Raw genomic sequence first — 17,541 nt, forward strand, 5'->3', positions numbered from 1 at the left:
TGCGGTTACGCTTCTTCGCCACCGGAGAAACTAATACAAGGCGGAAAAAGACATAATAACAGAGAAAGAGCACAGGATGACTCACTGGTCAAGATTAATGATAGAATCCATGGAATTTGGAATCGAGCCGCTTGTAGAGCTAACACTAATCTCCTCCTCGACCACCGCTGAAATCTCTAATCTCTGCTCATTTCCGGTACAATAGCTCGCCGGGAAGAGAAATTTGCTCCAGTTTGCAACACCAAATACATCCTTGCAGAGAAAAAAAACAACGAAAACTGCGACGAGATGGAGGACGATCGCGACGGTTGTTAAAGGCCAAAAGATGTTCGGATTCCGTGAACGAACTCGATTGTTTTCCCCAGTTGATTTAGGCATTTTCCGCCTTAGGTGCCAAGCACGGCCGCATGAGCTTGGGGACCCGCAATCAGCGTGCCGATGGTGTAGGTTACCGTTCGTGGTCGCCATTGAATGAGCTTTATCGGCCCTTTCGCAAAATGTCTGGAAAGGTCTGTTTCGATCAAGAAAAGGAATGCTAGTGTTTATCTGAAGCTCTGAAACAAAAACCTAGAGGTAAAAAACCAGACGCGCTCTTCTTCTTCGCTAAACTGCTCTGTTGTTTTCAAGAACAAAAAAGCTTGAAAAGCGAAGGAAGAATGGAGAGAGAGAAGTCCTCTCCTAAAGAAGCATTGAACTGAATCTACGAACATCCTCCATTGGCGCTCCTTCCTTTTCCTCACTCGGCACAGTTATCTTTCTGTAGAAGAACCAGTGAATCTCACCGCTTTTATTATCTGGAGATTTTACATATATACCACACTACGCCTATGTATTTACATATCTAGCCCCTAAATTTTTATAATGAATTTTAATATTTGACTGAAATTTTAAAAAATAGATGAAGGAGTGCTAAATTTGTAAATAAAAATGCTCGGGTGCTATATATGTAAGTTTTCCTTTCAATTTTTTAAAGATTTTACATACATACCACTTAATGCCTTTGTAAGATTCACATAGGTGCCTCTCAGTTCTTATTTTTTTAAATATCTAATATCTAAACTTTAATTTATTTCTATAATGTATATTTTATTTTCTTAAGTTAAATATATATATATATTTTTTTTTGCGTAACATAAAAAAATTATATTGGTGGTATGTAGGGCTGTAAACGAGCCGAGCTTGAGCGAGCTCAGGCTTGGCTCTTGTTCGGCTCGTTTGAAATAGCTCGTGTTCGAAATCGGCTCGTGAACAGTGTGCTCTTGTTCAGCTCGATTTAAATATTCGTGTTCGGCTCGAAATTGGCTCTTTAAACTTAAATCGAGAAAAATAGATGTAAAGTGTGAGATTTGAACCTAAATCAAATATATACAAAAGAAGACGCTAACCACATTGCCACATGAGGTGTTATGATTTAAATTTAGACATAACTATATATAATATATTATTATATAAAAAGTTATATAAAATTTTTTTTATTTCGAGCTAGAACGAGCCAAACACAAGCGAATAAAAAGCTGTTTGTGTTCGACTTGTATAATTCGAGTTTTAAAAATTTGTTTGTGTTCAGCTCGTATACTTAACGAACGAGTTGAACACGAGCTATTTAACAAACCAAACACGAGCTGTTCGCGAACAACGAGCTTTTTGACAGCTATAGTGGTATGTATTAAAATGCGCTAATTCCTTATTAGCTCCCACTGCTTACATTTAGTCCAAAAGTTTATCGAATTGCTAAAATAACCCTAGATCAAAATAAACTTTTAACATTTTACCTTTTTTTTTTTTGTCTATATATTTAATAACTAAATATTATTATTTACATTCATACAATTTTTTATACGGCATCAAAAATAGTATTATATTGACTTTCAAAAAATTAGATGGATATTTTTATGCAAGTGATGCAAATCTGGGAGGAATTGATTCAAATCTTGAAGGAAATATGGAGACGTATATCAATGCAAAGGTAAATCTGAAAGGTTGATAATTTAATTCCGTAATCCGTGCAATCACAAAGGAGTTTTGAAAAGTTCAGGTTTTTAAATAATTTTGTATGTTATTATGTTAAATTTATTGTTTTCGTAATTTGAATTTCTAGTTATTGCTTTCTAAGTTTAATGGGAAAATAATATTTATTATTTTTTAATTTAATTTCCTAGTTATTACTTTCCCAGTTGAGATGATAATATAATAATGTAATTTACTATTTAATGGAGTAATGAAAAAAAAGGGAGTTTTTCTTTGGTTCTCGATTCAACTTTCTTTCAATTACCGTTGGTGAGTCATCCAACACTGTAGAGAGATTCTGCATTAGTCATCTTTTGAGATCAATGAGATATTGACTTGAGGGAGCGACGCCAACTTGGTATTAGGGCGGGTTTTTTTGCTTCAAGGAAGTCAAATATTTTATGTTGGTAGCCCGCAGTGGCAACTTTTACATTATGTCAAATAACCAAAACCAAAGCACTGATCTAGCCCAGCTACAAACACAGATTACCCAACTGGCATCGGTTCCAGAACATATCATTCATAAATTGGATACCATGGAGGAGCATCAAACCCGAGATGAGTTTGTGTCTCGTAATAGAAGTATGTGCGGTCCTCCTCCGGAAGCCGAAGTAGATGATAATGAAGAAGATGAAAATTCCAAGAGATTTGGTGATCGTGAAGCTTACTCTGGACGAAATGGTCATGGAATTCCCAAGGGACGAAGAAAGTGTGACTTCGACCGTCACCCTCATGATAAACTAACTAAGAGCATGAAGGTCGATATTCCAGACATTCTTGGAAAGTTGGACCCCATTGCTTTGAAGATTGGTTGACGGCTATTGAGGATTATTTTGATTGGTTCTCTATTTTCGAAGATAGAAAAGTATGTTATGTCCGTATGAAATTAAAAGGGCATGCACGAGCTTGGTGGAGTAGCGTAGAAAAACAACTACGTCGTACTCAACGGGTGCCAGTGGCCAATTAGGAAGAAATGAAGGAGCGGCTAAAGGAGAAATATTTACCTATTGACTATGAGCAAATGATATTTGAAGACATGTTGCGACTAAGACAAGGAATATTGACTGTCAACCAATACACAAACCATTTCCATGAATTGACTGTCCGCAGCAAGGTGGTGGAAGACAAACATCAAACTCTAGCTCGAAATCGCTTGAGGTTACATAATGAGTTGCGAAAAGTGATGCTAATAGCACAGATCCTAAATGTTGATCAAGCTTACCAATTGGCTTTATGAGTTGAAAAATGATTAAGATTCTTCAACGGAAGGCGCATGTCATCTACGGATCCCAAACAGGAATGAGCATCAACACAGCAATACCAGAAACCATCTCTACCCACTGACCAAGGTAGACACACCATGATAGGTGACCAAAGAGAAAAATCCAAATTTATGGGCGACGGGCCACAATGCTATAAGTGCAAGGGGTTTGGATATTTTGTTGTAGTATGTCCTACAAGAGAAAAAAATGACATTTGTGTGTGAAAAAGAACTTCGATTAGTGGACACCATGGATGGAGGGGAAGAATTAGAATACGAAGCAAGCGACGACGAGGATGTAGAGCACTTGGGAGCAACTGATTTGCCCAGTTGTGTGATTCGTGTGATTCACGTGTGATTCACCGAGTTTTGACGAGTGCTAAGAAAAAGATCCAAGGTGCTGATCTTGATTGGAAGCGCACCAACATTTTTCATATCTGAATGGAGCATGGTGGTCGTGCGCTAAATATAATAATTGACAACTAGGGTGGAATGAATGTGATTTCCAATGATGCAGAGGAATGCTTGGATTTGAAAATTGAAAAACATCCCACCCACCCGTGATCGAGTAAGTTGGGTTAATGAAGTTAACCTCATTTTAGCTACACATCGTTGCTTAGTGAGTTTCACAATGGGAAAAAGTTATTTGGATGAGGTCTGGTGTGATGTGGTTCTCATGAACATTTGTCATTTGTTATTGGGTCGACTCTGACTCTATGGCAGAAAGGTGGTGTATGACGGGTATGCCAATTCTTACTTTAATGGCACAGAATTTTGTTTTAGACCCTTTTGCAGATCTCTAAATTTGAAGCACAACCGAAGCAAAAAAAAGGTAGAAGTCTTTCCAGTGCTAACCATTAGGCAATTCACTCAAGCTCTAAAGGAAGAACAACTAGTATTGTTAGTAGTGAAACGAGATGCTAAACAGGACGACGGTATTATCCCGAACGAATTTACAAAGACGTTAGAGAAGTTCCAAGACATTATGACCAAAGAGATGCCAAAATAACTACCACCAATACAAGAGGTACAACAAGTGTCAGCAACCACAAACATACCGGCCCAAGGGATGAAATTGCGTCCATACCCGATCACCAGTTTGTTACTACTCGGCGTGGAGGATATTACAATTTATTAGTTCAATGGAAGAATCATCCAAATTCAGACTTTGTCTAGTTGCAAGCATCAGAACTCTGGCGTTTAAACCCACATATTTTTGTTGCTTACCTTCTTCAAAACTTGTTGAAGTCAAGTTCTTCGGGAGAGCCGGCAATTGATGCAAATCTAGGTGGAATTGATGCAAATCCGGAAGGAAATATGAAGGCAGATATCAACGCAAATGCAAATCCGAAAGGGTGATAATTTAATTCCATAATTCGTGCAATCACAAAGGAGTTTTGGAAAGTACAAAGGAGTTTTAGAAAGTTCGCATTTTTGGAAGTTAATTATTAGATTATGTATTTTATTATGTTAAGTTTATTGCATTATTTTCGTAATTAGAATTCCTAGTTATTGCTTTCCCAGCTTGATGGGAAAACAATTATTAATTTAACTTATTTAATGGAAAAATAATATTTATTGTTTTCTTAATTTGATTTCCTAATTATTACTTTTCTAATTGAGATGAGAATATTGTAATGTAATTTGCTATTTAATGGAGTAATGAAAAAAAAAATGAGGAAATTTTTTTTTTGTTGTCAATTTAACTTTCTTTCAATTACCGTTGGTGAGTCTTCCAACACTGTAGAGTGATTCTGTATTAATCATCTCTTGAGATCAATGAGATATTGACTTGGGGGAAGGACATCAGCAAGGGAAGATGGTATGCATGTAAAAATTGAAGTTTTGGTGTTAGATATGTAAGTATGTTGGATTTGAGTGGTATCAATGTAAATCTTGTTCAAAATTGTAGTGTCTTAAATTGTACAATGATGTGATTGATGTTGTTGAATCATTTTAGGACTTGAGGTCTAGTGTTGTTTGTGGATTCATACAAGAATATGATGGAAGAGAGAGAGGGAGATAAATGAAATTTACTAGAAGGAACTTAGAGTAATCCATATATGTAGCTTCCTTCTCTAATGTTCTTTGCTATCGTTTTAATGTGGATGAGATTCACAACTGTCGTAACTTTCGAGCCATAAGTCATGCTCGGTATCAGCATCGCCTCTTGAGCCTTTTAAAAACTTCGGTTCTAAATACCCTGCAACGTCCTTAATGAATGTTGTCATATATGGTTGATACAACCACTCTCTCTAACACCTTCAAAAAAAAAATCCCTAATTGCTCGACAGCTATAAGATATTGTTGGTATGGTCATCGTCTCAGGCACATTTGAAAGACTTCTGTTTTAATTGCTTAACGAATTCTTTAATGAAGGATTGATAGGTATTTTCATCAGTCACTTTGGTTTCTTTTGATGGTTGATTTTGATACTACTTCGCTTTGGCCACCCTAACTGATGGGCTAAGTTCAGCTACTTCGACAGGTGGGCACAGTTCAACTACTTTCGCAGGTGAGCTCAGTTCAACAACTTTAGCAGATGGGCCCAGTTCAACAACTTTGGCAGGTGCGCTTAGCTCTTTACGAATCAGATTTCCTTACATTCCAGTTTTTGAGCATGTAGATACAATCTTAAGGGTAATTTACTCAAAATTACCTCAAATGGCATTTTTATTCAAAAGCTGCTTAAATTTGCAATTGGTGCCATTTTAAGGAATGTTTTGGACAAATTTCTGGTTGTTTTGCTTTTTAGACCTCCTCCGCTGTTCTATTTGGGAATTTTCTTTGTTATTATTTTCTAAAAATTGAAGTCATAGTTTTCTGTTTTTTTTTTCAACCTTACATGATAAAGTGTAGTGGCCGACAAAAAGTAACGATCCGATTTTTTGAAATTAAAATAAAGTTATAATAACTACCGCAGTTTTTCGTAAAACTATTTCTTTTGCAGCAGCTTCCTAGTTTTTTCTTCAAACAGATGCAACTACTCCAAACAGACCATAAATCTAAAATTATTTTCTCAAATGCAGAATTATTAGGCATTTTCGAGCTCGACCATAATTCTACGAGTTTGAGTTGAATAGTTGACACGCCTAAAAAATGTTTGATTTTCTATATACATTTTATGCTTAATTTTAATGATACTGCAATTTAAAGGAATGTATTTTGCATGTTTTTTGTTTCAGGTACAATAAATGGATTTTTGGAGAGAAAAAACAAAAACAGTGCAATTTGGAGCAAAAACGAGCAATAAATGAAATTTTGTCCTGTCACATTTCGATAAGTCTTTCGATGTTTAATCTCTTTTACACTTCTTGCATATTTTTGAATGAGATTACACTTTAAAGAAATATTGTTTTCATGCTTATTTTGTAGGGCTATCTGTTAGGAACACAACGCAACTGAAACAGGGCGAAACAAAGCTAAAACGGAGCCAAACGGAGCCAAACGGTGGAGCTGTGCAAAAATCTAGTCGACGGCGCCCCCGAAAAGACCGAAAAATGACAGAAAAGCTCGCCTACAGCGCCCTCAAGCCCGCCGACTGCGCCCGGGAAGATTCTGGACCGACTATTGGCAGTTATGGGCCCAGATTCGATGTATTTGGACGCTTTTTGAAAGAATTCTTGTGGCAACTCTTCAAACTTCATCCCTACACTTTAAAAGAACGAATCTAGGTTAGAAAAAGTGGTTTTTTTTGTGAGAGGAATGTTAGGAAAACTGTGGAGAAAGTTTAGGGTTCTTAGAATATGAGTAAAAATGTAGATTTCTACCCTTTTGGAGAGATTGGAGAGGAGATTTTGAGAGAATTTGTAAGGAGATGTTCTAACATATTTTGAGAGAATTTGAGTTGTACTAGCATTAATGGATCGGCGGGAGACTTTGTGTGAGAGATATTCATCTTTCTTTCAAAGGAAAAAAGCTAAGTATTGTGTTATTCATTCTCTTTTCATTTTTGTAAACACTTATCTAGTGTATTTGTTTTGGTTAAATGAAGTTTCCGTTGTGTTTTCTTTAAATGAAGTTTCCGTTGTGTTCCGTTGTGTTTTCTTCGTGTTTTGTGATGAGCTTCTCTTATTCTTTCATCTTCTTTGGAAATAGTGACATGAGAAGATTATGCTATTATTTTCACTTTACTTTTTTTTTTGAAATGAGCAGAATTCATGCTTAGGATTTTGGGATGCTTGTTAGAAGAAAATTTAATTATAAATGTGATGGTTTTTACTTGCACTTCATTTACATTATAACAAGGGCTCGTTGTAGTGTTAAAATTTGTTGTAATTTCATCGATCCGAAAGGGCAGTGTAATTCTTAACAAAGTGGAACCACATTCAAATTCTATGGATGGTGACATTCATGGGCGTTGAGTGCAAATAAATAGGGAAATATACATTGATGGGCGTAGAATTGGAGATTTTAGGATGACAAACTAAAATCTCCAATTTGGTCCTAGGGTTTGGAACCTGAAGCGAATATGTTAGATGAACGTGGGAGCTTCGAAGTGAGAGCCGGTATCCTCCCAGCCTAGCCACGTTTTCATATCTCAAAATTCTCCAAACCAATTCATCAAAAAAGGGTTATCTTTAGAATTTATATTTGTATTTAGGAGTAGTTATTAGTTGTGTTAAACTTAAGACTTACATTTAGGAGTATGTGTTAGTAAAATCTCTTAAATCACACTTCCAAACTAAGGACTAATAGTAGTAGATTAGAATTTGACTAAGGACATCTTACCTCGCTTCCCTGTGGGATCGATAAACAGGACTCCACTAGAGCCATGTATTACTCGAGTGATATGTATGCTTGCGTTTGAAATTATGACTTTACAAAATCATTATAAATATATAAATTTGGGTTCATAAATTCTTGCATATTAAAAGTCACATCAAGTTTTTGGCGTTGTTGTCGGGGATTTAAGTGTTCTAGCAATGGTGTCAAATTCTTGTATTTTTAGGTATATAAAAAAGTCGCATCAAGTTTTTGGCGCCGTTACAGATGATTTAAATCTTCTAGTAGTGGTGTCAAATTCTTGTATTTTTAAACATATATAAAGTCATTGTCACTAGTTTACTATTAAAAAAAATAATATTAATTCAAGCTAGTGTGCTAATAAAATAACAAATAAACTGAGCAATTTAAGATAAATAATAAGAAATAACTTGACATTTTGGTTTTTGAGTATTTCATAAAAAAATAGTTAGTATTTCTTGTCATAAAATTCACGATGACAGAGTTATTAATTAACGTCTTAACTTTGCACAAAGCACAACACATGGACACAACAAAAATGTAATAGAAGAATCTCCAAAATGTCTTTAGGATGGACAAAATCACTATATTATGACATTTGATTTATATAAAAAAAGAAAGATTTTGCGCATCTATTTGCATATCTAACACTTAAAATTTGATATTTATATCTATAACACTGGAGCCATACATTTAATGCATGCAAATGTATATTTTTGACATGATGTTAAAGATTTAAGCGGCATATTTGTAAATATGAAAGTTTAGGCATTGGATATGCAAAAACATAAGAATTGTGTGGTATGTATGTAAATGGCCCAAAATTTAATATTACAAAAGCACCATAATGTAGAAGCATATGGGGGACTTCACAAGTGCTTCTTTGTAATGGGTTTTCCACTCAGTTTAATAAAATAACACTACTTTGCAGAAGACAATTGTGTGTGGTTCCAATGTTGTTTTATTGAATAAAGGAAAATTTACATAAATAGCACATAATTCTTATGTATTTACATATCTCACATCTAAACTTTCATAATTACATACATAGCACTTTAGCGCTTTAAATCTATACATGAAAAAGTTGTATTTCGCTTTTCTAAAAGTAAAAAATGATGTTATGGAAAGCGGCAAATGGTTGAGCGGCGTTGCGACAGAGTTTACATTGGATTAGTGTTAAATAAAGCGACACAAGTACCGACACTTAAAAGCGACAAAAATATTGGATGCAAAGTTTGTGATATGGTCGGTGCACATGAGCTTGAATACCAATTCCTGCTCTTCATTTTCATCTTCGCGCCCCTGAAACGGTCGCTTCGCACTCCTTCCTCTCTTCTCCTCTCTGGAACATCACCCTCTCGTTGTATCCTCGTCGAGACTCCTCCCACTCACCGTCGTTGTCGTCCCAGATCCTCTTTCAACCGGTGTTCACCTTTATGACCGATCCCTTCACGATACGTCGAGCTAAGTGTGGGAGGCTCAAAATTTGGTATGTATGTAAGAATTGAAGTTTAGGAGTTAGGTAGTTAGGTATGCATCTACATTAGAATTGAGAGGTATGAATGAAAATCTTTAGGAGTATGGTATGCATATTTCTCACCCTTCCATTCTGCTCCTACACAGTTAATGTGGTATGTATGTAAAAAATTTAATATATATATATATATATATATATACATATTTATCTATATACAAATCTACACACACACACACATATACAAACACACTAAGATTTGAGCTTAGAAGTACATGAGGATGTTATTAGTATAATTCAAGTTGGTTGGTTGAAGTGGAAAAATGCATTTGGTTTTGTTCGAAGTGATGGTGATATAGAAATGGATGTTATTAGTAGAATTCACATTTATTAGTGAAGTGGAGGACAACATCGATTGGGTGATCTTTTGTTCAAAGTGATGGTGATCTAGATGGGGTTGTTATTAGTAGAATTCACTTTGGTTGATTTAAGTGGAGGAATGCATTGATTGGGTTTATTGTTCAAAGTGGTGGTGATATGGATGGGGATGTTATTAGTAGAATTCAAGTTGCTTAGTTGAAGTAGAGGAGTGCATTAGGTCTTGTTCAAAGTGAAGGTGATATATATGGGGATTTTATAATTAGTAGAATTCACATTGGTTGTTTGATAAGCTTTGACTAATTTATATTTTTCGTAATGGTTGAACTGATATGTGAAGCTACATCTATGTTGCAAATAAATATTCGTAATTTGAGAGCTTAGATGTATAACAAAATATATTCAAGACGAAAATAACTCGCTGATGAGTTTTTGATGGTGTTGACGAATTCGTGCAGGTTACAAGACAATAACCCATTTATTGTTTAGCGGGTAAGTTTTGGTGTCCTTGTGCGAAGCATAAAAATCAGGTGTGTCTACGACTTGAAGAAGTTGAATTAGATCTTTATCACATTTGATTCAAACCAATTTATTGGTATTGGACTACACATAGTGAGCAAGAACATGAAGTTCAGTACGATCGCAGAGGTTCCTCAACAGTGGAGGAATATGATCCTAACACATGCGAACAAATGGTCCATGATGTTCACAGAGCTCATTTTGTTGAGAATGTTCCGCATAAAAGTGAAACGTTAAACAACGAGTCACAACAATTTTATGACTTACTGAACGCTACACAACAACCTTTTTGGGATGATTGCACCACACATACGAAGTTATCAGTGGCGCTGCAAATGTTGAGTATCAAATCCGATTTTAACATGTCAGAGAAGCATTCAGTTAAGTGACAATATTATTGAAAGAGACAAACCTTGCAGGGAATTTAATGTCGGATGACCTGCACATAAGAAAAAAATTAGCTTTAAAGTTAGGGATACAATCTGAAAAGATTGATTGTTGTGTTAATGTTTGCATGATATATTACAAGTATAATGAAACAAACACCACTTGCCGATTTTGTGGTGCTGATAAATTCAAACAAAAGTGAAAGGGTAAAAATAAAAAAAATATATTCTATATAAGTGTCTCTTTTATTTTCCCCTCATACCTCGACTTCAGAGGCTGCTTGTTTTTATGTGTAGGACTCCTCACATGACTTGGCACGATATTGGATCTATTGATGCTAACTCGATGAGTCATATGTCACGTGGTGAGGCTTGGAGGCATTTTGATCATGCATAGCTGGACTTTGCAGTTAGAGCACAAAATGTTAGACATGGCTTATGTGCAGATGGCTTCACTCCATACAGTCACGCCACAATCTCGTACAATTTGCCTCTCGATATGTGCATAATTGTATCGTTCTTATATATGACGTTGATCATGTCAGGTCCACACCAAATGAGAAAATTGACGTTTGCTTAGTGGCAAAAATTCAAGAGCTTCAAACGTTATGGGAGACGGGTATGATTACTTATGACATCGCCGTTGTTGGCATCAATTTTTAATGTCACAAATGTAGGGTGGCGACCTGTATGGCTCGAGATGATCTACGGTTTGTCCGTAGCATCTTGTAGCTCAAGACATCCACTTGGAACTTTCTAGCACTTGTTCAGGGGCAAGCAACTATGTTGGGTGGCGATTCGGCCCTATTAAGAAAAATTCCCTCTGGGAGGCCCATCCAGGATGTGAGACGTGCTTGGTGCTTAATGTAATGATTAGAAGTCAGCACACGTCCATCCGGAGCCTCCCACGACCATAGGAAGTCATAGAGTCCACCTACACGCGTTACGAAAAAATTAAGGTTCAGGACACCCTACATTTATGACTCGATCAGTCGTCCCAAACAGTTCGACACCATTTGTGCCTTGATCAGCCATCTCGGATCGATCGACATCACTTGTGCCTCGATCGGTAGTCCCGGACCGATCATTCTGGAACGATCGACACCACTTGTGCCTCGATCAACCGTCTGGAACCAATCAACACCACTTATTCCTCGATCAGCCATCTTGGATCGATCGACATCACTTGTACCTCAATCAGTCAGATCGATCGGCGTCACTTGTGCCTCAAACGATCGTCCCAGACCGATCGACACCACTTGTACCTCGATCGGTCGTCCTATACTAAACGAAACCACTTGTGCCTCAAACAACAGTCCTAGTCCAGTTGGCATAGTACTTTGGTTCGACTGGCTACCCCGACCCGGTCAACCAATTATTACATATTGTGTATGTGCATGTGCATGCATGCTTGCTTGCATGTTGCATCGTATCTTGTATGCGTTTGCTTGCATGATCGTTGTCATTCACTTGAGCTGCACATTCCTCTGGATCACTGCCTCCTCGGCATACCCTCTCTAGGCCGCTGCCACCACGGCATATCCATCCTTTTAGGTCACTGTCTCCTAGGCATACCCTCTTCGAGTCGCTACCATCACGACATGTCCATCCCTTTAGGTCACTGCCTCCTCGGCATACCCTCCTCGGGCCACTGTCGCCACGACATGCTCATCCCTTTGGGTCACTGTCTCACAAGTATACCATTTTCAGTTTATTGCCTCCACGACATGTCCATCTCTTTTGGATCATTTCCTCCTCTACAAACCCTCTTCAGTCCGTTGCCCCTACGACATGCCATCCCTTTGGGTCATTGCCTCCTCGGCATATAGTCTTCGGGAAGCTACCGTCATGACATGCACATCTCTTTGAGTCACTACCTCAACGGCATACCCTTTTCGGGTCGCTACTGTCGTGTTATTCTCATCTCTTCTTGAGTTACTGTCTTCATGACAAACTTATTATCACCACTTATGTCATTTTTTTGTTTGCATTTGCACTTGCATGCTTGTATGAATAGTGAGCCAGATTTGTCAGGAGAGTGACTCCTGTGTCGGCTAATATTATATTTTTGCCCATGCTTTAACGTGGGTTTTACATGATGTTATTTAGTACTTTACATGTATGAGCTTATCATCTGTTAGCTCTATGGGTTGGTCAGCTAAGCTCAGTTTGGTATATTTCGGTCGGCTGAGATCGGCTTGGCTGTATGGGATCAGCTCGGTCAACTAAGTTTGGGAGATTTTTAAATACACTGTGTCATTTCTCACTTATTGGTCCCCACCATCTTTGCATTGATCACTAGTCAATATCACTTATTCAATAAGTCACTGATTACTACCACCATAATCATAAGTTGCCACCATTGTAGTTGTTGCCTATTATTCATGGTCGCCCTCCACTACAATTGCTAGCATCCTTGCTTATTGATATTGTTGCTACCGCTCACCTCCACCAATCATTGCCACGAACACCCAATTATAATTGCACCATAGATTAAAAACATTGTCAATACGGGTTTGCAAGGCAAGTTAAGTTCTAACCACAAATTGACTCGACCCAAAACTGTTTGAGCCGAACCTAATCTTAATATTAACATGAACTCACCTCACCTTCAACCCGCGGAGTTCAACACTAATTATAAATAAATATTTCACTCTGAATTTTTTAATGGAATATAAACTATTTCATCAGTAATAGAAAACTTCATAAATTTATTTTTTTCATTAAATCTAATTATTTCAAATAAAACACACTATCTCTCACTTATAGAGTTCATATGACAATAAAAAAAATGTTTTAGGAGTAAAACCCATATTATGGTTGAAAAACTTTGAAATGTATGCCTATATTAATGATTAAAGTGCAATAATAATTCATAATTATTTATATGAGTCCACTTTAATCCCAAAATTTATAGAACTGACCAAATTGTCCTCAAACTCTATAAATTAGGGATGAAATAATTCTAATAAAAAATTTTTTAGAACTTAATTTTTAAAAAAATCAACTTGTAAGCAAAGGACTAAATACTGTGTATACAAAAAGTCTTATGATGGAAAAAATATTATATTATGAGTCATGATGCAGTTTTGCATCAGGACTTCAATCAGGATCTGACACGTGTACACGCATACAACCTTCATAAAATAAATAATAATAATTGAATGCATGGGTCGATTTGTCTGTACACGTATCAAATCCTGATTGGAGTCCCAATACAAAATTACATTCGGACTCCTAATGTAATGTTAAAGTTTTTATCTGTGCAAACAATAGTTTTAATATAATCGCCGTACTTTAATAAATCAGATTTTAAAAAATATATTTTCAAAAAAAAATTATAAAAAGCAGTTCCTCAAATATAATTTTGATGATGACTTAAAATACAAAATAGGCCTATAAAATTTAGATTGAGATAAATATAATATAAAAAAAAATTTGATTAATTATTTTCCTATTGTATTCATCTAAATAAAATTAAAAAAAAATTAAAGCTAAGATATTGGGGTTATTTTCTAAATTTCAAATCATACGCATCCAAATTCAATATTTAAAAATTATATAATTAATTTATAATAAATATGATATGATTTGGAGCACTTATTAAATCAAAATTGGGTGGAAAATAAATGTCTCCTTGAGCCTGACTGAGATTTGATGCGCATCATTTCAAACACTGTTTGTAGTCATTTCACTTCAATTTCTGTCCCACATTTCCCATCACGCTAGTGACATTTACATAAATACCACCCAATTCCTTTGTATTTATATATCTATTACCACAAATATATATTTTACAATAATACCATCCAAAATTTTCATGCCAATATAAGAAAAATCACTTGTGTTTAGTTATTAGATGTGTAAATAGATATGAATTGCATGGTATGTAGGGCTGTTAAAAAAGCTCGTTGTTCATGAATAATTTGTCAATGAGTTTGTGTTCGATTCATTTCATAAGTAAACGAGAGAGTGATGTGTACGTTCGTGTTCGAATCATTATTATTCGAAATATAAAATAATTTAAAATAATTATATATATATAATTATGATGTATTAAAAAAATTAAATTTTATAAATTATAATATATAGTAAATTAATAATAATAATAATATATTAATATATTATATTAGTAATACACTAATATAGATATTATGGATTTATATAATTTAAGTTATATAATTTATATATATTATTATTAGGGATATCAAACTGGCTCGTCGTTTGCGAATAGCTCGTGTTCGGCTCGTTCGTAAGAAACAAACACATGCTTATTTCAAACAAACTAAATTTGAAACGAACCGAACACGAACGAATTTGTTGATTATCGGTGAATATATCTAGCTCATGTGCTCTCTTCGGAACACCAACACAAGCTTTGTTCATTCGTGTTCAGTTCATTTGCACCCCTAATGACATGTATGCAAACCTTCTTTTCTTTTTTGGTTAAGCATAAATTTAGATTTAAATTAAAAAATATTATTAAAATACAAAAAAATGCAATATTTTATTTAGGGAATGAAAGAGTATTTTATTTCACCATAGTGATGTAAGATTAATGTGCTCCTAAAAGACCACATGACCTAGATATATTCACCAATAATCAACATATTATTTGCACAAAAAAATATTCAATTGCAAGAAGAGTAATTTACTTATATACCACACAATTCCAATATATTTAAATAACTAACATCAAAAATATGATATTTATGTTCTTACCATTTTCATTTTCATTTTACCTTCATATATTTCATGAGAACAAAAAGAGAATCTCAAAAAGAACTATTGAGGGGGCAAAATTATTTATTTATTTATCTCATAACAACTTGTTCATAAAATTTTAATATATTTAATTATTCAAGCCGGCCTTGGGTTGACCTGTCAACTCAAAATTTACTTTAAATTACTTGTCAACTCAAATTTTACCCGCCAACCTGAATTTAACTCAAAATTAAACTAAGTATAACCCAAATAACTATTAAGCATATATTAAATGTGTTAATTGAGTCAGGTTTGGGTCAGTCGGGCTGAAGGTTGGTCTTGTTCGAGTTAGACTTTTTGATCCTATTTAACATTCGAGTTCGGTTCGGATCAAGTAGTTTCGAGTCAGGTAAATTTTATGTCAGACCTGAACACGAGTCATGAACCCAATTAATGACCCACTAAATTTCTTATTTATTTTAACAAAAGTGAAAACTTTTTTTTGCCATTTTCTTAACTCTTTATATTTGCATTGATTTTATTTATTTAATGGAATTACACTAAATTTTTAAGTCCTCCCCCATCCCCATCCTTAGTGGGACCACCAACCAAGCTAGATTGTGATGCTTGGTGTGGGCAATGAAGAGGACATATCCCCCTTAAAGCCATAATTTTTTCAATAATTCTTATTGTAGGAGTAAAGATTAGAAAGATTGAAAAGGCTAATTATTTTATGTCCATGTTGGGGAATTAAGAGATGCAAGAGGCTTGATGTGGACTTCACATGTTGAAAGGCTTGGAGTCTAAGTGGAGGATCATATCTTAAATGTATGGAAAAAGAGTAGCGGGGGAAGAAGGTGACATTTAATCATGCATGCGGGACCATTATATATCTTTGTGTGTCAATGCGCGCACGCTTGTGTTGATTGATATTCATGGTATAAGACCCCTCAGGTCAGGGGTACGAATCCGCTCTGGCAAAGTTGGTCTTAAGAATGTGGCGCTTAAACTGTTAGACATATTAGGGGTGGTTGGAGGCTCGTATAATAACCTTTTGGAATGTCTTAAAAAAAATATTATATATTTTATGGATGAAAATATCATTGTTATATCATTTAAAATATATTAAAATATTTTTAATATTTATTACTTTTCAAAAAAAATATTTATATTTTATAATTTTATTATAGTGGGTGATGCTTGTAATGTCTTATTGCCACCCACTTGTCTTCTACCACTAGCCCACCAAAAGCATCAATGCCTTAAAGTGGAGAATTTATGGGAGAAGGGAATTGGTGCAATGAGAGGGAATCCCACTTAGCATAAAGGTTCTATTTCTTTATGACCATTATGATGGGTCTTCCACTCATGAGTTTTTTATTATTTATTTATTTATGTGCCCATAGCTAATTTGAGGGGAAAATAAATGAATGTGAAGATTCAAAGATGGAGAGGCAAGAGATGAAATTGCAAGTATTGCATTAAATTGAGAGTTAAAAATATGCAAATCTAAATTTATAAATTAAATTTTAATATTCTTACATGCATTATTGTGCATAGAGCTGAGAATTTAGCTCGAAGATCGTTAATTACTTGAAAATTGATTCAAATTTTGGCTCGGATTAAGATCAAATCAAAATAAACAAGTCAAGTTTCGAGCTAAAATTCTGGATCGAATTGTCTTCCAGCAGGGCACGAAATTAGATTTCAAACAGCCCCAGTGTTGCTAGTGCTGTGAATAGGGCTGTCAAAACGGCTCGTTGTTCGCGAACAACTCATGTTCGGCTCGTTAAGAAGATCGTGTTCGGCTCGTTAATTTTGTTCGATAAGTTAACGAGCCGAACACGAACTAAGATGTGTTCGTTCGTGTTCGGCTCGTTTTGACTCGAAATACTACTCATCAAGTTTATATATATATATATTAAGTAGTATTTTAAAAAAATCTAATTGACTACAAAGCTACAAAGATTTAGAATCAATTAAAATATTGATTAAGAAAATAGAATAAAAATTATTAAATTAGATTCAAATGATGTTTTAATATAAATAATAATTTTTAAATCTTG

General features: G+C 35.1%; 1 protein-coding gene across 1 annotated transcript in view; it reads right to left on the minus strand.

The window, feature by feature from the left end:
- The window catches only part of LOC110031026 (tryptophan aminotransferase-related protein 2-like), a 6,845-nt gene extending 6,102 nt beyond the window's left edge, over positions 1-743 (minus strand). Inside the window, exon 1 of the mRNA XM_020734057.1 lies at positions 86-743. Coding sequence (XP_020589716.1) covers positions 86-468 — 383 coding nt within the window. The 5' untranslated portion in view covers positions 469-743. The remainder of the gene's footprint in view (positions 1-85) is intronic.
- Positions 744-17,541: the final 16,798 nt, after the last annotated feature.

This window comes from Phalaenopsis equestris, unplaced genomic scaffold (genome assembly GCF_001263595.1).
Source record: "Phalaenopsis equestris unplaced genomic scaffold, ASM126359v1 Scaffold000761, whole genome shotgun sequence".
Classification (NCBI taxonomy): Eukaryota; Viridiplantae; Streptophyta; class Magnoliopsida; order Asparagales; family Orchidaceae; genus Phalaenopsis; species Phalaenopsis equestris.